This window comes from Theropithecus gelada, chromosome 9 (assembly GCF_003255815.1).
Source record: "Theropithecus gelada isolate Dixy chromosome 9, Tgel_1.0, whole genome shotgun sequence".
Lineage (NCBI taxonomy): Eukaryota > Metazoa > Chordata > Mammalia > Primates > Cercopithecidae > Theropithecus > Theropithecus gelada.
In genome coordinates, this window is record NC_037677.1 from 66329121 (window position 1) to 66354535 (window position 25415).

Here is a 25415-nt window from a genome sequence, read left to right on the forward strand (position 1 = left end):
AACTCTTTATAAAATTTGTAGCAATTGAAGTGGCATGAGATAGTTTTAACAGCTTATGAGAACTATGCCCATATGGCCACAGTTATAAATTAGGCACAGTAAGAGATTAGTAACAATAACTAATAATAAACTAGAACAATGATACCAATATATGTAATAAAAGTTATATAAATGTGCTCTTACACTCTCTCAAAATATTTTATTGTACTATACTCACCTTGTTTTGGACTGGGGTTGAACTATAAACTTTATCATAGGTGTGTATATATCAGAAAAAGCATAGTATATGTAGAGTTTGGTACTACCCAAGGTTCGGGCATCCACATGGGGTCTTGGAATACCCCTTGAGGATAAGGGTAGACTATCATATATGCCATTCTGACAATAAAATGATTATAACTTTATTATTTCAATTGCAGTGACATGTATCTAAAACGCATGCCCAGCACATTTATACATTTTTTTTTTCTTTTTTTTTTTTTTTGAGACGGAGTTTTGCTCTTCTTGCCCAGGCTGGAGTGCAATGGCGCCATCTTGGCTCACTGCAACCTCTGCCTCCCAGGTTCAAGCAATTCTCCTGCCTCAGCCTCACGAGTAGCTGAGATTACAGGCATACGCCACTATGCCTGGCTAATTTTGTATCTTTAGTAGAGACAGGGTTTCTCCATGTTGGTTAGGCTGGTCTCAAACTCCCGACTTCAGGTGATCCGCCCACCTCGGCCTCCCAAAGTATTGAGATTACAGGTGTGAGCCACCACGCCTGGCTAGATTGTTAAATCTCATAAATTCCCTTTCCTTCACACCATCAACCCTGTGTTTCTGCTTTTTATTTAAACAGTATAATCCCTCTGGAAGGAAAAGCATTGTTTGGGAGCATTATTAGTCCCTGTACCTACAAGGCAGGCCAAATCACAGTATACTTTTGTAGCATCACACACAGGATCATATCTTGGGAATTTCCTTTCGGAAAATTCCTCAAATGAGCCACAGCCTCAGGGGTGCCACATTTTTTTAAATTAAAAACTTAAAAAAATTTTCAATAGCTTTTGGGGTACAAGTGGTGTTATGGTTTGGATTTGTGTCCTGCCCAAATCTCATATTGAATTGGATGAGGGTCCTGATGGGAGGTGATTGGATCATGAGGGTGGATTTCCCCCTTACTTTTTTCATGATAGTGAGTTCTCATGAGATCTGATGGTTTAAAAGTATGTGGCACTGGGGCCGGGCACGGTGGCTCATGCCTGTAATCCCAGCACTTTGGGAGGCTGAGGCAGGTGGATCATGAGGTCAGATCGAGACCATCCTGGCTAACATGGTGAAACCCCGTCTCTACTAAAAATACAAAAAATTAGCCGGGCGTGGTGGCGGGCGCTTGTATTCCCAGCTACTTGGGAGGCTGAGGCAGGAGAATGGCATGGACCCGGGAGGTAGAGCTTGCAGTGAGCTGAGATCGCACCACTGCACTGCAGCCTGGGCGACAGAGCAAGACTCCGTCTCAAAAAAAAAAAAAAAAATGTGTGGCACTTCTCCCCTTCTCTCTCTTTCCTGCCACCATGTGAAGAAGACCCTTTCTTCCCCTTCACCTTCCACCATGATTGTAAGTTTCCTGAGGCCTCCCAGTCATGCTTCCTGTTAAGCCTGAGGAACTGTGAGTCAATTAAACCTCTTTCCCTCATAAATTACGCAGTCTCAGGTAGTCCTTTACAGCAGTGTGAAATGGACTAGTACAAACGGTTTTTAGTCACATGGATGAATTGTATAGTGGTGAAGTCTGAAATTTTAGTGCACCCATCACCTGAGTAGTATATGTTGTACCCAATATGTAGTTTTTTATCCTTCAGTCTCCCTCCCAGCCTCCTACTTTCTGTATATTATACCACTCTGTATGCTTCTGTGTACCCATAGCTTAGCTCCTATTTGTAACGGAGAACATACAATGTTTGGTTTTCCATTCCTAAGTTACTTCATGTAGAACAATGGCCTCCAGCTCCATCTAAGTTGCTGCAAAAGATATAATTTTGTTCTTTTCTAGGGCTGAGTAATATTCCATGGTGTATATATACCAGATTTCTATCATCCAGGAGTGATGCAGCTGAACTGGTATTTTTTCCCCACACTGTCTGTCACTTTACTACCCACTTATTTATTTCTCTTTTCGTTTTCTAGAAGTTCCTCCTGATAGTTTAATTTGTAAAAATATTTTAAGACCTCACCCAGGTCAATGAATATGTTGGCAGTTTAAATTTAGACATGTAGTATTGGTCTGAAAAAAAGGGTTTGGAGTGAGGATTCAGTAATCCAGGTCTTTGGGATCCTGTGATAACCTGAAGAGTTATCCCAGGATTCCAAAGAATCTTAGGGAAATGTATCTTTGTCATGCTAAATGGTTTTACCCACAGAGACCCAGGGTGTGGATAGCTCTCCCTCTAGCACCAAAATATATGGCAGCATGGATTTAGGATGCCTATGGGAAAAAGAAGCCACAGCAAAGGCACAGTCAGAATGAATGGCTGAGAAAAATTCTCATAAGCCGCTAAAACTATCTCATGCCACTTCAGTTGCTACACATTTTATAAAGAGTTAATGGAAACACATTTTTGGTGAACTGATCATTTGACAAATTGATTGCCTCTGGGAGGGCTGGTTGGGTCAGCCCCATGTGGGCCTGTTTGTCTGCTGATTGTTTCTTGGTTCCCAGCTGGGCAAGGTGTCTCTGGGGTGGGTCCAACTGGCCACAGACTACCTATTAGGAAAGCTTCCTACTATGCCCACATGGCCACGGTTTCACCAGCCAGATGGGAAACAGTGTGCAATTCAACACCTTCTGCTAGTTCAAAAGGCAATCTGTCTTAATTGGATGTTATCCAAAAGCAGGTCAGAAATCACCCTGACAAATAAAAAATTCACTCGTGGTGATCGCTGATCCAGGATAATAATAACCAGTCAATTTTGTATAGCTATTTAGCTGATCTATGGCTCATCTAAGTCAATGGATTTAAAAAAATTTTTGTGCCAATGTTTACTGGAATGTAAACCAAATTTTTTATTTCCCTGTGTGTGTGTGTGTGTTTTAATGAATGCTTCACGAATGTGCCTGTTATCTTTGCGCAGGGACCATGATAATCTTCTTTGTATCATTCCAATTTTGGTATATGTGCTGCTGAGGCGAGCTCTATTTCCTAGTATTGACGAAGGTCTAGAATGTAAGAAAATGACTTCCTAGAGAAAAAAACAACTCATTTAAGAAAGCTGGTAAACAAGTTAGTTGTGAAGGCAGAATAACAACATAGCAATTTCATAAACTGTTAAGATTAGTGGCCTTTGCACGTAGGTTTGCTGTCTGTTTAGTTTTAGTTCCTTCCATGCATATATAGATTTTCTGTCTTGTGCATTTTATTATCTTGCTCTACAGACTCTCCCCTTTCTAGTCTCTCTCTTAGTCGGTATCAATTGCTGTCATTTGATATCTTTTGTTGCTGCTGATTCTATTGAAATGAGTAGCTCCATAATAGACTAGTTCGCTTGATGTTAAATGTTGTTCTGTGCAACTAATACCCTTGTGGAGTTGAGATATATGCTTGTGAACACAGAAATGAGTGATTTGCAGACTATCTAACTGTGTCCCAGCAAACAGTGATGCTTAGCATCACTCTGATGTTAGCCCTTTGATTGAACTACAAAGCATGAGAAGCACTTGTATCTGAGGTTAGATACAGTTTGGATATTTCTTCTGTATATTTCTTTAATGAGGATCAGCAGATGTAGGATTCTGATGATAACATATTTTATTCTGATTTACTCACAAAGGAGATGGATAAGACTACTATTTCAGAACATCTTTTCACTGAAACCTTTAAAGCATTTACTGTGGATTAGACATTAATTCTATCTAAGGCAGACCACAGGTACTTTGATTTCAAGAGAGAAGTACTGAGGCACAGAGACAACACATCAGGTACAGGCCACCTTGCTGGCTTGTGAAGCTCACAGTTTACATTTTCAGCTCTCTGGGCCCTGAATTCTTGAACGTCTTATTCCCTGTTTTTCACTAACCTTCGTAGTATCCTTTTGCAGAGGAAGTCACTGGCAGCCGTTTTTATTTTGTGCATATGCAAAAACCAAATCAAAACAACAAATCTAAACCAACCAAAGTCAATTTTTTAAATACCAGCTGAGGCATTGCCTCTTTAAAAAATTAACATTTTTATTTTGAAATAAAATCTACAGAGAAATGGGTAGTACTTGCATTTACAATTTAGCAAATGGTTTTGAAGTGTTTACTCTCTAACTATTCCCTTCCCACACATATTGTTGGCACCAGGAATCTCCCTCCTTAAATGTTTTTGCATCGAAACTTCATCTAATTTTAAAAATAGAATATTTTCTTTTTTTTGTTTTGAGACAGAGTCTCGTTCTGTCACCCAGACTGGAGTGCAGTGGTGCAATACCAACTCACTGCAACCCCCGCCTCCTGGATTCAAGTGATTCTCGTGCCTCAGTCTCCTGGGTAGCTGGGATTACAGGCACATATTACCTTGCCCAACTAATTTTTGTTTTTTTAAGTAGAGATGGGGTTTCACCATGTTTGCCAGGCTGGTTTGGAACTCCTGACCTCGTGATCCACCTGCCTCGGACTCCCAAAGTGCTGGGATTACAGGCGTGAGCCACTGCGCCCAGCCTAAAATAGAATGTTTTCTAATTGTAGATATACCTAATCTTCTCATAGAAAATTTGGGAAATACAAAAACAAAAGATGTAATTCTGTTACACATATATAACTACAGTTACATTTTGGTGCCTTTCATTCCCATTTCTTTTTCTTTTTCTTTCTTTTTTTTTTTTGTGAGACCGAGTCTTGCTCTGTTGCCCAGGCTGGAGTGCAATTGTGCAATCTTGGCTCACTGCAACCTCCGCCTCCTGGGTTCAAGCAATTCTCCCGCCTCAGCCTCCTGAGTAGCTGGGATTACAGGTGTGCGCCACCACGCCCAGCTAATTTTAGTATTTTTAGTAGAGACGGGGGTTTCACCGTGTTGGCCAGGATGGTCTCAAACCCCTTGCCTCAGGGTTGCCTCAAGTGATCCACCCACCTTGGCTTCCCAAAGTGCTGGGATTACAAGCATGAACCACTGCGCCCAGCCTCTATTCTTTTTCTTGTTAGGGTGAGAGCTGATTACATTTATTGGTGGCAATGACTGCTTTATGGGATGGCTCTTGGATCTGGGGGTTGATTAGCCTGTGGACTGGTTATATTTGAAGAAGAGGATTCAGGATGACACTTCTTTGTAGTTGGGAAGAGATAGGTTGAAGGTGGGAATAAATGACTTCTTTGATTTGAATAGGGCAGAGAGCTAGAATATTTATAATTTTAGGGTGTTAAAAGGCTATGTTTCCCTCTAGTCTTGAGTTTTGGTAATAGAACCAGTATGTCACTGTTTCTTAGTACTTCAGGAATAGCTTCCCACAGTATCCAAATGAGGTTTTAAGAAATAGTTAGGCATTATTTTGGTTGATGGTAGGGCTAATGATTCCACTTGAAATATTCTTGACACAGCAAATCAAAAGCGCTCTTTTTCACTGTATTCATTTGTTAATTCGTACATCCATCTCTCCATTCATCCATCTGTCCAATTTTTAGATCTAATAGGAAATACATATACAGAACAGAAAATAAAAAAGGTACAGAAGGGTGTATGGTGAAAAGTAACTATTAATAGTTGGATTAATTACTATTTGGATTAATTTGAGTAACTTGTTAATAGTCAAGTCTAACATGTTGTTAGTTAGCGCTACAGTAGTAGGTCAGGTGTTACTACATATCAAACTTTAAATATAGAAAATCATATAACATCAATTTAATTTTTGTATCTCCGCTTTACATTAATTTAGTCCATGCACTGGGCCGTCAGAGGTAAAAAAGACCTGATGCTGGAAGAATCTGACAAGACTCATACCAACAAGATTGAAAATGAGGAATGGAATGAGCAAAGAGAAAGAAAGAAAGAGGAGCTGGCTTCAACCACAGAGAAAACGGAGAAGAAAGAACCCAAGCCCCTGGAGAAGTCAGTCTCTCCGCAAAATTCCGATTCCTCAAGTAAGTCATGTTATGTAACTGCAGAATGGAGAAAGTCTGAAATTAAAGAGCTTTGTTTATAATGTATTTATTCTTAACTTTTCCAATTTGCACAGCAGTGCCAAGTTTAAAGATTGGTTTAGCATCTTAAAAGAAACTTAGCATTGACACCGAAACTGGAAGGCATTCCTCAGAAGGGAAACCTTGAGACAATTCTCAGTGTCTTTGGCTTTACTGAAATAACACTAGCTAACATTGATTGAATGTTTACTATGTGCAGGAACACTCTTTACATATATTAGTTTACATGTATTATCTCATTTAATATTAATTTTACATATATTAACTTATTTAATTCTCACTACAAGCTTGTAGGCTGATGTCAATATTATTCTCATTTTATAGATGAGAAAACCAAAGTCCAGGAGGTTGAGTAATCTGCTTAAAGTCATACAGCTTGTATGGGAAGGGAAAGGGGTCTGAACCAAGGCAGGTTGGCTTCAGAGTCAGTGTTCCAAGGCATTGCCCTATCTTGTGATAATGCCTTATTTAATTTAAATTTTTTTTTTTTTGAGATGGAGTCTCACTCTGTCATCTAGGCTAGAGTGCAGTGGCATAATCTCAGCTCATTGCAACCTCTGCCTCCCGGGTTCAAGCGATTCTTGTGCCTCAGACTCCCCTGTAGCTGGGACTACAGGCGCCTGCCACGATGCCTGGCTAATTTTTATGTTTTTAGTAGAGATGGGGTTTCACCATATTGGCCAGGCTAATCTCGAACTCCTGACCTCAGGTGATCCTCCTGCGTGGGCCTCCCAAAGTGCTGGGATTACAGGCGTGAGCCACCATGCCCAGCCCAACAATGCCTTATCTGTAAGTAGCTCTCTAGACATTCTGAATCATTTATAAATCCACTGAAGCAGAGTATTATAGAAGTTTACCTCCTGGCTACCAAGCTACACTACCTGAGTTCACATCCTAGCTCTACTGCTTATCATCTGTATTACTTGGCAAAGTTACTTAACTTCTCTAGACCTCAGTTTCTGCATCTATAAAATAGGGATTATAATAGTACTTGCTCATCCAGGTGCATTGCCATGCACTTGTAGTCCTAGCTACTCAGGAGGCTGAGACGGGAGGCTGGCTTGAGGCCAGGAGTTCAAGGCTGCTGTGTGCGATGATCACTCCTGTGATTAGGTGCTTGCATTCCAACCTGGGTGACATAGTGAGACTCCATCTCTTAAATAAAAAATAGTACCTTCTTATAGAGTTACCATGAGGATTAAATGGGGAGATACATACAAAATGCTTAGCACAGCGGTTCACCTCTAGGAAGCCCTAGGTAAATGTTAGCTGTTTGTATCATTTGTCTATCTGACAATCTATCTAGCCATCTGACTAGTTTAGATGTGTTATATATACACACACATTGTAACTGTCCTTCAAATTATGTGTTGATTCTCAGGGTAGTGATGTAACACCCTATTCGAATTTAGCCTTTAAGCAGAACGTTCCTGAACACCCTAGAACACTTGTATTAAAAAGAAGATAGTTTGATGGCTTGTGGTGGCTTATAGTCTTTTGAGAAATAGTCACTTTTTGGGGAGTCACTTTTTGGGGAGAACTTTTGCATGTTCTCTTCTTGCTGGGAATGAAGTTTCATAGTGTTTGATTCAGATGTCTCTGTTGGTTACCCAAGAGATGGCTGCGGAGTCTGCACATTGATTGCATCACCCAGTAACTGGAAATGGTTATAATATAACAAACTGATCAAAGGAGAAGCCCGAAATGTAGAAAAACAGTGTTTTAAGCAAACACAGGAGTAAAATCACTCCTCTGCATGTAAACACGATGAATGTTCAGTTATGTGTGTCTTGAACCCCTGGGGGTTCCCTGAGTCATTCTGTTTTTGTCAGATTTAGACCAAGTCTGTGCACACCAGAATTAGGTGTAGTGTGGGTGGGGTGAGAGATACTTCAGAGACTCAGGCATAATGCTGAGGCCTCATGAGCCCCTCTTATAGGAAATTTTCCTTCTTTTTAAAAAAATAGTCATTAGATACTGAATAAAAACAAAAGAAGTATAGACTTGCTGTTAAAAAATTCAAAGAATCATATGTAGGCAGTAACTTAGTGTCTACCCCAGGCTGCCAACCTTCTCTGCTTCTATTTCTTTTTTTTCTTTTTTTTTTTTTTTTGAGACGGAGTCTCACCCTGTTGCCAGGCTGGAGTGCAGTGGCATAATCCTGGCTCACTGCAACCTCTGCCTCATGGGTTCAAGCAATTCTCCTGCCTCAGCCTCCTGAGTAGCTGAGATTACAGGCACATGCCACCATGCCCGGCTAATTTTTGCATTTTTAGTAGAGACGGGGTTTCACCATGTTGGCCAGGATGGTGTCGATCTCTTGACCTTGTGATCCACCGCCTTGGCCTCCCAAAGTGCTGGGATTACAAGTGTGTGCCACCGTGCCCGACCAACTCTGCTTCTATTTCTTGAAGTAACCAAGGCTGACACTCAGATGTGTTTCCTTCCACTACTCTCTATGCTAATACAAGTGTGTATATGTGCACTTATGAGAGCTTTAAAAGTAAAGAATGGGGTTATACTGTACACATTTCTCTGTGTTACACGGTGGTTAAGAATGTGGGTTCAGCTTTTCACTGATGAGTTGTATGACCTTGGGCAAGCTAGTTAACCCCTCTGCATCTATGTCTTCTTAATTATATAATGGTCAAAATATTAGTGTCTACCTCATAAGAATTTTTTTTTTTTTGAGGAGTAAATAACTTAATTGTCTGGGTGCAGTGGCTCACACCTGCAATCCCAGCAATTAGGGAGGGTGAGGTGGGCGGATTGCTTGAGGCCGGGAGTTTGAGACCAACCTGGGCAACATGGCGAAACCATCTCTTAAAAAAATATGAAAATTAGCCAGGAGTGGTGGTGCGTGCCTGTAATCCCAGTTGCTTGAGCCTGGGTGTGTGGGGGGATGTTGAGGCTGCAGTGAGCTGCAATTGCACCTCTGTACTCCAGCCTGGGTGACAGAATGAGATCCTGTCTCACACACACACACACACACGTAAAATATTTAGACCAGTACCAGGCACATCGTAAACACTTTTTTAGTGTCAACTTTTATTATTAGGGACTTCTTTTTAAATCCTTACATTCAGAATGAATTCCTGCTTTTTAACAGCTGATAACATTCCACAGTGTGGATATATATTATGTCAAAGTCAAACAAAAATATAGATTCGAATCTCTATGTAAAACATTTTACTTGGGAAAATATATAAAAACTACATTGCAATTCAGGGCATACACACAGATGGGTGGTCTTTGGTGTGTCTGAAGAACAAATAAAATGTTGTGTGTTTTATTAGAAAGAGAAATGTTACATATTGTTATGAAAGAAAACTCATTGGCACTAGCAAAGATTTTGGAGCTAGCAAGCTCTAATTGGTGAGTGATGGCAATAGGTAAAACTAGCCTTAGAGGCAAGGCAGGTCATTTCAGCAGCTGGCTTGTAATAGAATTCTTGGGCAGGCATCTGTGTCTTGAGTGCTTTTCTTTTCCTCTCCCTGGTTCTTGACTCTAATTTACTTGGGTAATAACAGATAATGCCAATTTATATAATTAATTTTCACATATAATTTACTCAGAACAAATTGTGATACCAGTTTTGATGTCTTCATATTGTGATATGTATGCTTTTCTTTGAAGTGAAGCCAGCCCTGCAGTCGCTTGGGCCTGTACTCCTAGAATTTTGGGAGGCTGAGGTGGGAGAATCGCTTGAGTCCAGGAGTTTGGGACCAGCTTAAGCAACATAGCAAGAGCCCTGTCTCTACAAAAGTAAAAAAAAATTAGCTAGGTATTGTGGCGTGTGCCTGTAGTCCCAGCTACTTGGGAGGCTGAGGCAGGAGGATTGCTTCAGCCTGGGGGTTTGAAGCTGCAGTGAGCTATGATCTTGCCACTGTATTCCAGCCTAGGTGACAGAGCAAGACCCTGTGTCTCCCTGTATCAAAAAAAAAAAAAAGAATGAAGTAGAGGGGATGGGAATCATTGTTCTTTTTTTCTGAAACAGAGTTTCGCTCTTGTTGCCCAGGCTAGAGTGCAGTGGCACCATCTCAGCTCACTGCAACCTCCACCACCCGGGTTCCAGTGATTCTCCTGCTTCAGCCTCCCAAGTAGCTGGGATTACAGGCACCCACCACCACACCCGGCTAATTTTCATGTTTTTATTAGAGATGGGGTTTTACCATGTTGCCCAGTCTGGTTTAGAACTCCTGACCTCAGGTCATCTGCCCACTTTGGCCTCCCAAAGTGCTGAGATTACAGGCATGAGCCACTGCACCCGACTGGGAATCATTGTTCTAAGAAGCTGTTGTTGGAGAATTATGAAATTCTGCCAAAGGTTGCATTTACAAGTATTTTCTTTATGCTGTTTAAAAGATTATTGGCTTTTCTGACTAGTGCCTTAAAGCTGGAGTTGGATATATCAAAGCGCTGTTGCATGATTATTTATGATTTCATTTTACTGCAGTGTAAATTTTTGTAATGTCAGCATTTAAGAAATATTATTCCCGTCAACTTTACCAAGCCCTGAGTGGCTTCTTACATATTACTTTTCAGCATATTTGCTAATTTCCTCAAGCAGTGCTAGATATTCACTTTGGAATTTGCCTTTTGATGTCTCTTCTGGGATGAGCAGCCACCAAACAGCCCCCACCACATTCTAATTCTTTATTGCAAACAGTAAAATATGGAGCACTGCATCTGAAAATCACTGTGTGAGACAATCTCATTTTTACTTTCTTTCTGCTTAAATATGCAATAAATATGCATTCTGATAAGTACAGTTCTAGAATAAAATAGTTTCGTGTAACATCTTGGAGTAAAAAAAGAGAAAGAAATTTTTTTTTTTTTGAGAAGGAGTCTTGCTTTGTTCCCCAGGCTGGAGTGCAGTGGCACCATCTCGGCTCACTGCAACCTCTGCCTCCCAGGTTCAAGCTATTCTCCTGCCTCAGCAGGATTACAGGTAGCTGGGATTACAGGTACCTGCCACCATGCCTGGCTAATTTTTTGTGTTTTTAGTAGAGACGGAGTTTCATCATGTTGGCCAGGCTGGTCTCGAACTCCTGACCTCGTGATCTGCCCACCTTGGCCGCCCAAAGCACTGGGATTACAGGTGTGAGCCACCGCGTCCCACCAAGAAAAATTTAAATGTATGCAGTTATTTTGGTGTGCTGCCATGTCCCTGGGCACTTGCCTTCCTAGGCATTGCCACCCCTGTGGCTCCAACCACAAACATTGTGACTCTGCCAGAGGGCTTGCTCTGGCAATAGAGCCTGCTTGGCAGCAAATCAGCAGGCAGTAAGTGCCAGGAAGTAAATGCCCTTTGGATGACAATAATGAGTGGGAGTGGGAGGCTAAATTCCCCACATCCTTCACCCCTCACATGAGATAACTCTAAAAAGTTTTATATTGTCTCCCAGGGTTCCCCAGTGGGATCATTTGCAGTTACCCATAGTGGTAACTTGTTTGATAATGTACCTTTTCTAGATTTGGTTCTAATTCTGTTAAGGTGCCACCTAGGATCACCTTCCAAATTAGCCACTTTGTTTCAAATTCTTTTTTTTTTTTTTTTTGAGACAGAGTCTCATTCTGTCACCCAGGCTGGAGTACAGTGGTGCGATCATGACTCGCTGCAGCCTTGACCTCCTAGGCTCAGATGATCCTCTCACCTCAGCCCCCAAATAGCTGGGACTGTAGGTGTGCACCACCACATCTGGCTAATTTTTTATAGAGATGGGGTTTCGCCATGTTGCCCAGGCTGGTCTCAAACTCCTGAGGTCAAGTGATCCATTGGCCTCAGCTTCCCAAAGTGCTGGGATTATAGATGTGGGCCACTGTGCCCAACCTGTTTCAAGTTCTTGTCTGCATGTCTGTTTCTACAGGAACCCAAACTAGAAACTACATCCTTTTTTTTTTTTTTTTTTTTTTTTGATGGAGGCTCGCTCCGTTGCCCAGGCTGGAGTGCAGTGGCATAATCCAGGCTCACTGCAACCTCCACCTCCCAGGTTCAAGCGGTTCTCCTGCCTCAGCCTCCTGAGTAGCTGGGATTGCTGGTGCGTGCCACCATGCCCAGCTAATTTTTGTGTTTTTAGGAGAGATGGGGTTTCGCCATGTTGGTCAGGCTGGTCTCAAACTCCCAACCTCGTGATCTGCCCGCCTTGGCCTCCCAACCTGCTGGGATCACAGGCGTGAGCCACCATGCCTGGCCATAAACTACATCTTTTTAAACAAAAATGACACTTATTTACTATATAAAATGTGAGAAAATATGATCAAGCAAAAGGAAGAACATATAACTCATAATCTTATCATTTAGAGAAATATGTATTATCGATTTTTTGGTATATTTTCATTTGTGTTAGTATGTTTAAAAGGATCATACTATACATATTTTGTGAGTAAGTTTTAATTATAGGAACAATTGTAGCAATCAGAAACAATGTCCTTTTTGCTTTTTCCCCAACTGAAAATTCTTTAGATTTGTTTTCTCCAATAATTCTTTAAAAAGTGTCAGTGTAATCTGTTTTTCTGAGATAACCGTTAACTATTCTGTGTATGCTTTTTCTGACTACATATTTATATACTGTATTAAAATATCATATTTATATACTATATATCATATTTATATACTTTATTAAAATATACATATATCATATTTACATACATATTTATATATCATATTTATATACTATATTAAAATATCAATGGAAGCATATTTTGTATATTATTCTGTAACCTGCTTTTTCATTAGCAATATTATTAACATAAAAAGACAAAAAGTATAGCTGTTTATTGCAGAAAAATAAGAAAGTACAGATAAACAAAAAAGAGTATAAAAAATGAAAATTGGCCAGGCACAGTGGCTGATGCCTGTAATCCCAGCACTTTGGGAGGCTGAGGCGGGTGGATCACCTGAGGTCAGGAATTTGAGACCAGCCTGACTAACATGGAGAAACCCCGACTCTACTAAAAATACAAAAATTAGCTGAGTGTGGTGGCTCATGCCTATAATCCCAGCACTTGGGAGGCTGAGGCAGGAGAATCGCTTGAACCCGGGAGGCGGAGGTTGTGGTGAGCTGAGATCGCACCATTGCACTCCAGCCTGGGCAACAAGAGCGAAACTCTGTCTCAGAAAAACAAACAAATAAACAAACAAAACCAGAAAATCACATCTATTGTAACAATCCAGGGATAAATACTATTAATTTTGGTGTACCTTTTCTTATCTGTTTGTTTGTTTTTTGAGAGAGTCTCACTCTATTACCCAGGCTTGAGTGCAGTGGCACACTCTCGGCTCCGCCTCTGGGGCTCAAGTAATCCTCATGTCTTAGTCTCCTGAGTAGCTGGGACCACAGGCACATGCTACCATGCCCGTCTAATTTTTTGTATTTTTTTGTAGAGACAGGGTTTTGCCATGTTGCCCATGCTGGTCTCGAACTCCTGAGCTCAAGAGATGCACCTGCCTCGGCCTCCCAAAGTGCTATGATTACAGGTGTGAGCCACCATGCCTGGCCTTCTTTTTTTAGATTTAAAAAAATTTCACATAAATACTCATGTAAATAATGAGTTCAGGAATGAGATCATACTATATAAACAGTTTTTTTTTTTTTTAACTGTCACTTAGCAATATGCTATGAGCATTTTTCTATGATGGTAAATATTAAAATATTGTTAATGATGATATCAAAACCTTTTAACCGGCTTTCATTTGCTAAAGTTTAGAATGTTTCCTAGTTTGCAAATAAAATTTATAAATGATATCATTATAAACATCCTTACAGTTAAATTTTTGGGTGCATCCATTATTATTTCCTTAGGATACATTTCAAGAAGTAAAATTATTGGGTCAAAGGTTTATACATTTTAACAAGTTTGATAAATATTGCCAAATTGCCTGCCAGAGGAGTTTTGCCAATTTATACTTCTAGTAGAGAAGGAAAATTACCTTCTTTTCCTCTGGATTTCAACAATGTTGTTTATTGTAACTAAAAAAGAAAAATCTTATTACCATGGAATTCAGTTATAGTACTTGTATTTCCAGGGATCCTTTTACCATTGACTTTTAACTTTTGAAAGGTTTTTGAAAACTGTGAAATTTGTTTCGAATTTCTTTGCATGTGAATTGTCAAAATCCCCACCACCAGAGGCATCTATGTATTTCCTCTTATTAAGTATTTAAGCATGTGAGGTCTTATCATCTATATAAATTGTAATTCCTGTTCATAAGAATTCCAGTCTGCTTAAGTTAATCCATTTCTCTAAGATGTTAATAATTCACACCAAAGTCTTACCCTTACATTGTACCTGTTGCAGTGAAATTTTATCCCCAAGCTGTTTTACTGTAACAAGATTGACTTTTCCTACTTCTGATTTTAAATATTTATTTTTTTTCCTTTAAAGGTTTTTCAGATGCGAATGGTTGGCACCTTCGTTTCCGCTGGTCCAAGGATGCTCCCTCAGAACTCCTGAGGAAGTTCAGAAACTATGAAATATGAAATATCTCTGCTTGAAAAATGAGGAAGAGCAAGACTGTCTTCTATGCTGCCAACATGCAGTCTTTGTTTATATATTAAAAATGTCATGTTTATATGTCATGTCTGTGAATTGCTTAGTACTAATTGATTCCTCCATCCTTGAATCAGTTCTCATAATGCTTTTTAAATGAGAAAAATTCAGAAGATGAATTTCTCCCAATATTTGAATAAATTAAAGCTCTTAGATACAGAGTAGATTGTATTATATGCTTTTTCCTGTTAACACTACTTATAGAAATCCATTAAAAAATCAGTCTCTGTATAGTGTATTTAAATATTTCATCGACATACTGTGATCTCTATTGTGATGGATGTACAAAAAATGTTTTCTTACCCTTGACTTACAATGAAATGTGAAATTACTTGTCTAAATCCCGTGGAGAAAAATAAATAATTTTCCCAAAGTTCATAATGAATTTATAATTCAATTTTTTTTAGGGTCTTGCTCTGTCACTCAAGCTAGAGTGCCGTGGCATAATCATAGCTCAATACAATCTCAAACTCCTGTGCTCAAATTATCCTCCTACCTCCGCCTTTCTAGTAGCTGGGACTAGAGGCACACACCACCATGTCTGGCTAATTTTTTATTTTCTGTAGAGATGAGGTCTTGCTATGTTGCCCACGCTAGTCTTGAACTCCTGGCCTCAAGTGATCCTCCCATCTTGGCCTCCCAAAGTGCTCGGAAAACAGGTGTGAGCCACCATGCCCGGCCTTGATGGTATTTAAAAAATAATTTGAATAGATATTTCTAATTTAATTTTAAAAGTTATGATTTATTTGAGGAAATTACATATATGTGTGTATATATGTGTGTGTGTGTGTGTGTGTATGTATATATATATTTTCTTTTTTTTTCTGAGATGGAGTCTCACTCTGTCACCCAGGCTGGAATCCAGCAGCAAGATCTCAGCTCACTGCAAACTCCGTCCCCCAGGTTCAAGTGATTCTCCTGCCTCAGCCTCCCAAGTAGCTGGGATTACAGGTGCCTGCCACCGTGCTGAGCTAAATTTTGTATTTTTAGTACAGATGGGGCTTCACCATCTTGGCCAGGCTGGTCTTGAACTCACATTGTGATCCACCCACCTCGGCCTCCCAAAGTGCTGGGATTACAGGTGTGAGCCACCATGCCCGACTGGAAATTATGTTTTTACAAGATTTCTTGTGTTATATAAGCAAGTTATATTTTATTTTATTTTTTTGAGATGGAGTCTCACTATGTCTCCCAGGCTGGAGTTCAGTGTTGTGATCTCATCTCACTGCAACCTCCGCCTCCCAGGTGCAAGTGATCCTCCCGCCTCAGCCTCCCAAGTAGCTAGGCTTACAGGAGTGTGCCACCATGCTCGGCTAATTTTTTTGTGTCTTTAGTAGAGACAGGGTTTCACCATGTTGACCAGTCTGGTATCAAACTCCTGACCTCAAGCGATCTGCCCACCTCAGCCTCCCAAAGTGCTGGAATTACAGGCATGAGCCACTGTGCCTGGCTGCAGATGATAAATTTATAAATTACATTCTAACTATGAAAATGAACCTGTTAGGTAATAGAACTTCTTTAGGTTGGAATTATTGATGAAAACATGTAGTCTGTATTTACTTTTTAGCTTGCAAACAAATGAAAAATAAAGAAAAAAAAAGGATTTTGGAGTAGAGGTTCCCTAGTCAGTGACAGAGTTTTCACTGGGCTACAGCACACTGAGAAAGATAAGAGTATAGCAAGTGCTATGGTATGAATGTTTATGTTTCTCCCAAATTCACATGCTGAAATCCTAACACCCAAGGTGATGGTATTAGGAGGTGATGACTTTGGGAGGTGATTACGTCATGCGGGCTCACCCTCACGAATGGGATTAGTGCTCTTATGAAAGAGGATTGAGAGAGACAGACCTCTTGCATTCCTTCCACCGTGTGAGGACAGAGCAGGAAGTCACCATCTGTAAACCAGAAAGTGCGGCCTCACCAGATAATGTATCTGCCCTGATCTTGGACTTCCCAGTCTCCAGAAATGTGAGAAACAAAATATAGTTGTTTCTAAGCTACCCAGTTTACGGTATTTTGCTAAGTAGCCCAGTGGACTAAGACAGCAATTTTGTTTTCCATTTTTTTCCCACTCCCCTCTCCCACATACAGTGTCTTTTATTTATTTATTTATTTATTGAGACGGAGTCTCTCTCTGTCGCCCAGGCTGGAGTACAGTGGCACAATCTCGGCTCACTGCAACCTCCACCTCCAGGGTTCAAGCAATTCTCCCTGGCTCAGCCTCCTGAGTAGCTAGGATTAAGGTGCCCACCACCACAACTGGCTAACTTTTGTATTTTTAGTAGTCACTCGAGGTTTCACCATGTTGACCAGTCTGGTCTTGAACTCCTGATCTCAGGTGATCCACCTGCCTCGGCCTCCCAAAATGCTGGGATTACAGGTGTGAGCCACCACCCCCGGCCACTTGTTTTTTTTTTTTTTTTTATTTAAATTTTTGTAAATTATTTTATTTCTTCTGTGGTGATTTAGAGGGACTATCTTCAAACCAGTACAAATATTTCATAAACAATATCTGGCTGTTTTGTAACCTACTGAGTAATTTGTTGCACAATAAGCCACCTCACATCTTTCAGCAAGAAATACATTAAATTTGAATAGTAAAGACGTTACACAATGAATTAGGACACGATTAAATTTGCTGTAAATATTTCTTTGGGGGAAAGGACACCACACTTCTACTCAATGAAAAGGAACATTTTTACAGTTCAGAGGTCTTTTATTATTTTTTACACCTATTATGCCATGAATTCATAGGGAATAGATTCCAGCAGCTCAGGCGCCTTCCCATTAGTTCTCACAAAGTGCGCTCCTCTGGGTGGAGCAGGCTGGCGCTTCAGTTGAACCCAGGTACCTTTCTCATCGACTTCCTTATTTTTCGGATCATTTTCCTTCACGCGTTTCAGGAGCTATCTTGACTCTTAGAGTGTTTAATGTGGTCAGGAAGCACATTGATTCTCCTGGCAAGAATCTTGCCCTTAACTCGTGTGTTTATAACAATGCCAACAGCATGCTGGGTAACACAGTAGACTCTTCCGGTTTTGCCCTGGTCACTCTTGTGGGGCATTTCTTTTTGAACAGTATCCATTCCCTTATGTCTACAGTATCACCTTTCTAATAGATTCGCATATATGGGGTCAAAGGAACAAGTCCACGTTTTCTAAAAGGCCTGGAGAACATCTATGGGTGCCTCTCCTCTTCCTTTCCCTTTGTGTTTGTTATTTTGGCGAATTACCGGAACCCGCCAAAAGACAACGGTTGCCTGTTATAATGCCTGCCTCGCCCTTGTAGGCACCCAAATAAATACTATATTGAATAAGTGAAGTTTTGAACCTAAGAATCAGGGTTTTATTTATTTTTTCTCTTTCCCCCAGACTGTCTGATTTATAACACTGATGACTTTTAATGACTTGTCAAAGGCAAAAACACTTCACTCCCGCGTTCCACTCTATTTTTGCTATAGACTCATTTCCCGATTGTCGACAAGATTGAGCACCAGCTCTTGTTTACTTTTCTTTCCCATAATGCCTGAAGCCTCCAACATGAAAAAGAGACGTTTCTCCACTTTAAGGGAGGTTTATGATGGGGCAGGCTTGTACTAAGCACTTTTTATACTTGATCCCATTTAACTTAGTAGCAGACCTTTTACACTCAAACACTTAAAAATACTCCCCTGAACTCAAAGTATGAAAAGGGAGAGGACTGTGCTGTGATAACACAGCCTTTTGAATGGAAAGTAAGAGGAAAACAGGACGTTTCTTCAGTAATTCAGTTCAGTTCCCCGGTGTGTCCAGCACAACTATAATCTGGTGTACTTATATAGAATAGCACACTTTCTTTTTTTTTATTTTTTATTTTTATTATACTTTAAGTTCTAGGGTACATGTGCATAACGTGCAGGTTTGTTACATATGTATACTTGTGCCATGTTGGTGTGCTGCATCCATCAACTCGTCAGCACCCATCAACTCGTCATTTACATCAGGAATAACTCCCAATGCAATCCCTCCCCCCTCCCCCCTCCCCATGATAGGCCCCGGTGTGTGATGTTCCCCTTCCCGAGTCCAAGTGATCTCATTGTTCAGTTCCCAGAATAGCACACTTTCAACCCCACTTATTTTTGCATTGTGGTTCAACTTCATGCCATAGCAAACTCATTATGAAAAGATATTTTTACTTAATGATTATTAACCTCTAAAATCAGCAGCTCTAAACGGTGAAGATATTTTCTCATATTTGATACTGACTGAGACACATCTTGAGAACATTATGTGATAAATAATATACTAGCATTTGTGTAGGATACACACACACACACACATATATAAAATACACAATATACATATTTTGTAGAGATGGGGTCTTACTGTATTGGCCAGGCTGGTCTCAAACTCCTGGCCTCAAGTGATCCTCCTGCCTTGGCTTCCCAAATTGCTGGGATTTTAGGTGTGAGCCACAACACCTGGCTTGTGTAGGGTATAAAAAGGCTTACGTCATGTTTACGCCCTCAAGGAGCTGATATTCTAGTGAAGTAAGACAGGTATGTGAATCTCTGTCAGTTTAAAAGGAGTATATCGAATTAGTTTGAATACGTAATGTACTTAGAATACAAGGAGTAAGTGCTATGTGTATTAGTTACCATTCTTACTGCATTACTATGTGTTGAGGCACTATTTCTTGCATACCATTCCTTAGATATCCCATTCATTTACACACATACATGTGTTTCTGTTCTTTACACACATGGTAGCATAGTATATCCACTGCTGAATAACTCCCATTTACTCAGTTAATACATCTTGGGAGTTTTTTCATTTTATTGTGTGAGTGCTGCTTTATTCTTTTTACCTGCTATGTAGCATTCCACTGTGTGGATGAAACATAGTTTTTTCTTTTCTTTTTTCTTGTTTGAGACAGAGCTTTGCTCTTGTCGCCCAGGCTGGAGTGCAATGGCGCCATATCGGCTCACTGCAACCTACGCCTCCCGGTTTCGGGCGATTCTTCTGCCTCAGCCTTCCAAGTAGCTGGGATTACAGGTGCCTGCCACCATGCCCAGCTGTTTTGGAACCATACTCTTTTTTTTTTTTTTTTTCAACTTGTCCTCTATTGATGCCTTTTCAGGCTATTTACAATTTTTTTTTTTTTGCAATCACAAATAGCACTGTAATGAACAGCTTTGTAAAAAGTATTTCTTCTATGTAAAGTATACCTGTAGGATAAATGCTTAGCACTGGAATTTCTGGATTAAAGAGTACGTATGTGCATTTAGAATTTGATTACCATATTCTCAAGAAAGCAATAGGTGCAATTTGACAGGTTTCAGAGATCTTAGGTCCACTGAATTGATAAACCCTGGAAACAATGCTTATTCATTAAGATTCTTGCCTTCAGATTTTTTTTAACTCGAAACTGGACTTTGTTGAGTGGCTCAGTCTGAAGCTCTGTGCTTACGAAATAATTTACCCAGCACCTTCGCTAGCACCTAATACCAGGGACTGCCCAAGATATAAAGCAATAATAAAACCACAGTACACATTTCTTCTGGCACCTTCCACAGAGAGAGAGGAAAACAGGGTTTTTTTGTTTTTGTTTTTGTTTTTTTTTCCCCCAGTGCTATGGCTACTTGCCTTCTGGGTATCCTGAAATGTTGAAATACAATTTTAAAACATTTTTGCTTTTTTAGGTAAAGGGCAATTCAACAGAGCAATGCTGGAAAACCTAGGCAGAATTCATAATTTCCAATGAATCCAAATAATTTTCAGTTCCTGGACATATTCCCAGCCTGACAAAAATATGCTCCTCGATGAGCAAATTAGAAATACAGAAAAGACTTTGCAGATATTCCTTCTATATCACAGAGCTGGATAAGGAGAAGATAAGGTTGTTTTTCTGCTTATGAATTTTCATATCCTTTCCCTGCCCAGATCTGATGGTTGTTACAAGATCAATCACAGCAGCAAGCGTTGATGACTAATACAGTTATTGAGAGGAGTCTTTAATTTCCTGGAGGCAAACACCATTACTTGCCACTTCTACATCACAGACGGGAGTTGCCAGGACTACTGGGGAGTCAGTGATGGAAGAAATTATAAAACTGATGCAATTACTGAGAAAATGATGAAATGTCTCACAATGAAAGGCTTCAATTCCCTTCAATTTCAGGTTCTGTGATATGCATCAGTGTGGCCTTGTCCACAGTATTACTACTTCTCAGTTCTCTGTGGCAACTCACCCTCATTGTGGGAGATTGTTTTGCATCAGGCAGTTCATTCTTACCATTTCTCCTCCCACCTGGCCTCTTTTGTTTCTTCCAATATTTTTGCCTTGATTATTTCTTATATTATTTGTGGAATTTAAGAGAGGTTGTGAAGAAATGAATCTTTCTCTAGTTCTAAACTACTGTGGTACTTAGGGCAAATTATTTGTGCCCCCTGACACAGTTTCTTCTACCTGTGACTAGATAAAAGGATCTCCCCTTTGTAGAACATAGGATCTTGGCCAAGCACTAGCCCCAAAGTTGGCCAGTTTAGGACCTTGAGTGGGAGCCAGGATACTGTGGGAACTGGCAAGGAGTTTGTAGGCCAAAAGTGGAAGTCGAGGATTGTCAGGGACATGGAAAGCAGAGAAAGAGGATGTGTTTTCTCCATCATTCCTTTCTAATAACTCATCCTTTCTTACTAGTCTTTTAAGTAAAAGGACAGAGACAGAAAGGGAAAGATTATACTTAATTAGGTATAGACATCTATAGACAACCGCCCCAAACACCTCAATTATCTTTTCACATTCAGCTGAATTTGATGCCATTCTAGACAGCATCCCACCTTTAAAGACAAGGGTGAAATTTCTACCCTTGTCTTTAGAGCTAATTTCTCATTAGAGCTGGAAATGAGGCTCTAAACCAGGTCTAATAATAATACCAACAGTAACTACTACCTTTAATATTAATAATTTCCAAAGCATTTCCTGATATAACTTGTTTGAATCTCACAACTAATCTCATTTCGATGTAGCTTTTGTTACATTCCAAAAACCATAATAGAATGGAAAACATTTTTTTTTTGTTCTATTTTTTTTTTTTCCCTTAAACCACTGGTTCTCAACATTGGATTCAATGGGGAATATGAAAACCCTGGTTCTCACCAGCGACATTGTGAAGTATGTATTTGGTCTTTGTTTCTATTTCCTGTCATAGGGCTCTTAAAACCCTTGGAATCTCTTTTGTATGTTAATGAGATGACTGGTGGCAGGATGCAGCTTGGTCACTGGAAAGACCATGGCATGATTAGAAGGTTGGGACTTTCCTTCGTACTCCCCAGGAGAAGGGAGAAGGGCTGAAGGTTGAGTTGATCACCAATGGCCAATGATGTAATCAATGATGCCTAGCTAATGAATCCTGCATAAAAACACAAAAGGACAGGGCTTGGGGAGGGGCTTCTGGATAGCTGAACACATGGAAGTTCTTGAAGGGTGGTGCCTGGAGAGAACACAGAAGCTCCATGCCCCTTCCCACATACCTTGCCCCACCCATCTCTTCCACCTGGCTGCTCATCTTGGGAAAGAAAAGAAACTCCTTTTTTTTTTTTTTTTTTTGAGATGGAGTCTTGTTCTGTCCCCAGACTGGAGTGCAGTGGTGCAATCTCGGCTCACTGCAGCCTCTGCCTTCCAGGTTCAAGCAATTCTCCTGCCTCAGCCTCCCAAGTGGCTGGGATTACAGGCGCGCACCACCACATTCAGCTAATTTTTGTATTTTTAGTAGAGACAGGGTTTCACCATGTTGGCCAGGATGGTCTTGATCACCTGACCTGTGATCCGCCCACCTTGGCCTCCCAAAGTGCTGGGATTACAGGCATGAGCCGCTGTGCCTGGCTGAAAAATAAACTCTTTATATTAATTTTACCTCAGTCTTTTTTTAGGTCGACAATCTGTATTCTTTGTAATATCCTATATAATAAATGAGTGAATGTAAGTAAAGGATTTCTCTTGATTTCTCTGAGCCACTCTAGCAAATTAATGAAACCCAAGGAAGGGGACGGTTGGAACCCTGATTTACTGCCAGTTGGTCAGAACCATAGGACACAAGCTGGGGCTTGCAATTGGCATCTGAAGTGAGGGAGAATCTTGTGGGACTGAGTCCTCGCTCTAAGGGATCTCATGCTGTCTCCAGGTAGACAGTGTCAAAATTAAATTGAATTTGAGGACACCTTGCTGGAGAATCTGCTGGATAATTGACTAGTTGGTGGTGGGGAGAAATCCCCACACATTTTAGTTACCAGAGATGAAGCATTCTGCATTGTAGAGGAGGGCAGGCAAAGCGGTTTGGTTTTCCTAATATCTCAATACCACCCCATTCCACCAACCCCAGATTTCATGTTTCTGGGTAGGAATTTTACAGCTCTCAGGTAATTCTAACTGCCACTAAGGTTGAGGATCATGGTGGCTTAAACAATACAAACTGTAAATGAAGTGGTTAATGTCTTGGTGGCTCTCCCTCTTCCATGTCATCTGTTATTTCTAGGAGTCGCCATGACCCGAGAGGCACTCTGCTTGGGCTCCCAAACGAGTCTAGGACCTACGGCGACCCCTGTCTCTGCCCTAACTCTCTGATCCTCGTCTCCATCTTGGAGCGCCCCCTGCTGCTGAGTATACCTGCTGGTGGAAGAAAGGCGGCCTCCCCTTCTAGCAGCTTCCTTCTCAGCTGACTTCTCTTGAAGAGTTTCTCAGTGTCCGGGACTCACCCTTTAACCATGCGATCACAGATCCTGACTGTTGGGCCTGGTGGGGAGTACAGTCCTAGCTTTCTCTGACCATCTCCTTCCTCTGTCATCTTGTTCCCATGCAAATGCCTTTCCTCCCCAAGCTTCAAAAAAGAAACACCTGGGCCAGTAAAGGACAAAAGATTTCACAGTGTGTGCACGTAGAGGGAGGGTGATGTGTCTCCACTAGTAGCAGCTAGCTAAAAATGCTGTTTTAGAAATTCCATTAGTGTTCAAACAAGGTGGGACAGAAAATGTTAGAAATAGAAGCTTTCAATCATTTGATGTGAAGGTTGTTCATCAAACAATACTTAAAGAGAAATAGCTGTGTGGTGTTAGGCAAGTCCCTTCCGAGTCTGTTTCCTCCCTTGTAAAATGAGGAAATATAAAATTAAACTAGGAAAATTGTGAATCAAAATCAGACTGATTTAAAAAGTTATTTTCAGGTTTAAATTCAAGGACTCAGGGAGTTTCTTTGTCATAGCAAGGCCGCTACTGGCAAAACACACATTGTTCATGGTGTAAAGTGTGTTGGTGAAGAAGGTAGCTCAGGGGATGGCACCAGCAGTGTGATGTTAGGCAAGTTCATTAACCTCCCTGTGCCTCAGTTTCCTTTTCTGTAAATCTGTAAAATGGAGATGGCAACTACCTTTGTGTAGGACACAAAATATTAACTGTTAATAGTGAAAGGAGCTAGGCACATTCCTCAGCCCCCGGGCTCAAAACTCCCTGAGCCCAGTACAAACACCACCTGGAAAGTCTCCGATAAGGAGACAGCCGTTCAAGGTTACTGAAAGCGCGGGAGCCAAAAGAATTTCTTTGTTCCCCTGCAACTTTCGGGCTATAAAAAGCAAACGCTCACATTGTTCGGGGCCCTCTTGTATACTGTGTAAAGGAGGGACCAGGTTCGAACTTGTAGTAAAGATCCTTGCCGCTTGGCTTTGACTCTGGACTCTGGTGGTCTTCTTTGGGGAACAAACTGTCTGGGCATAACAATAGTAGTGCTATAGTTTTCATTTTTTTTGTTTTTTTTCTTCAAGACGGAGTCTTGCTCTGTCACGCAGGCTGGAGTGCAGTGGCACCATCTTGGCTTACTGCAACCTCCGCGTCCCAGGTTCAAGTGATTTTTCTGCCTCAGTCTCCTAAGTAACTGGGATTACAGGTGTGCAGCACCATGCCTAGCTATTTTTTTTTTTTTTTTTTTTGAGACAGAGTTTCGCTCTTTTTTGCCCAGGCTGGAGTGCAATGGCGTGATCTCGGCTCACTGTAATCTCTGCCTCCTGGATTCAAGGGATTCTCCTTCCTCAGCCTCCCACGTAGCTGGGATTACAGGCGCGGGCCACCACGCCTGGCGAATTTTGTATTTTCAGTAGAGACGGGGTTTCACCATGTTGGCTAGGCTGGTCTCAAATTCCTGACCTCAGGTGATCCACCCACCTCGGCCTCCCAAAGTGCTGGGATTACAGGCATGAGCCACCGTGGCCAGCTAGTAGTGCTATAGTTTGAATGTGATGTCCTCTCCAAAATTCATGTGGAAATTTAATTTTTGTTGTGGTGATATTAAGAGGTGAGGCCTTTTGAGAAGTGGTTAAGTTGTTGTAGAGCAAGCAATGGGCTTGCTGCCTGACACCCATAGAAGCCAATACTGTAGCACTGGCTTTTGAGAAAAGAAAGGCCCTATTGTAAGTCAACTGGAAAGGACATGGACGCCAATGCTAAAATCTCTCTCTCCAACCTGGGAGCTGGGGCAGATTTTATAGGCAGAGGATAATAAGGCATGATCTAATTAGATCTTGCCATGAGATGATGCCAGGAGGTGTGATCTGACTTGATCATGCCATGGGGTGATGCCAGGGCTTGATGTGATTGGATCATGGATCATGCCGTGATGTGCTTGCTTCTTAATTCAGTCCCGGTTCCTTGGTCCAAACGCTTAGGTTCCACCTGTGGTTGCATGCT

The 25415-nt window shown here is 40.9% G+C and overlaps 1 protein-coding gene and 1 non-coding gene across 3 annotated transcripts in view; one reads left to right on the forward strand and one right to left on the reverse strand.

Moving 5' to 3' along the window:
* The window catches only part of DNAJC12 (DnaJ heat shock protein family (Hsp40) member C12), a 43664-nt gene extending 28579 nt beyond the window's left edge, over positions 1–15085 (forward strand). The window contains exons 4-5 of one of the 2 annotated variants that reach the window (XM_025396599.1): positions 5887–6091; positions 14540–15075. In XM_025396599.1, coding sequence (XP_025252384.1) covers positions 5887–6091; positions 14540–14634 — 300 coding nt within the window. In that variant the 3' untranslated portion in view covers positions 14635–15075. Of the gene's footprint in view, positions 1–5886; positions 6092–14539 lie in introns of both variants that reach the window. The other variant, XM_025396598.1, reaches the window with a different exon arrangement.
* On the reverse strand, positions 3067–3173 carry LOC112632240. Its single transcript, XR_003121307.1, has one exon. It is a non-coding gene; the product is annotated as a U6 spliceosomal RNA (small nuclear RNA).
* Positions 15086–25415: the final 10330 nt, after the last annotated feature.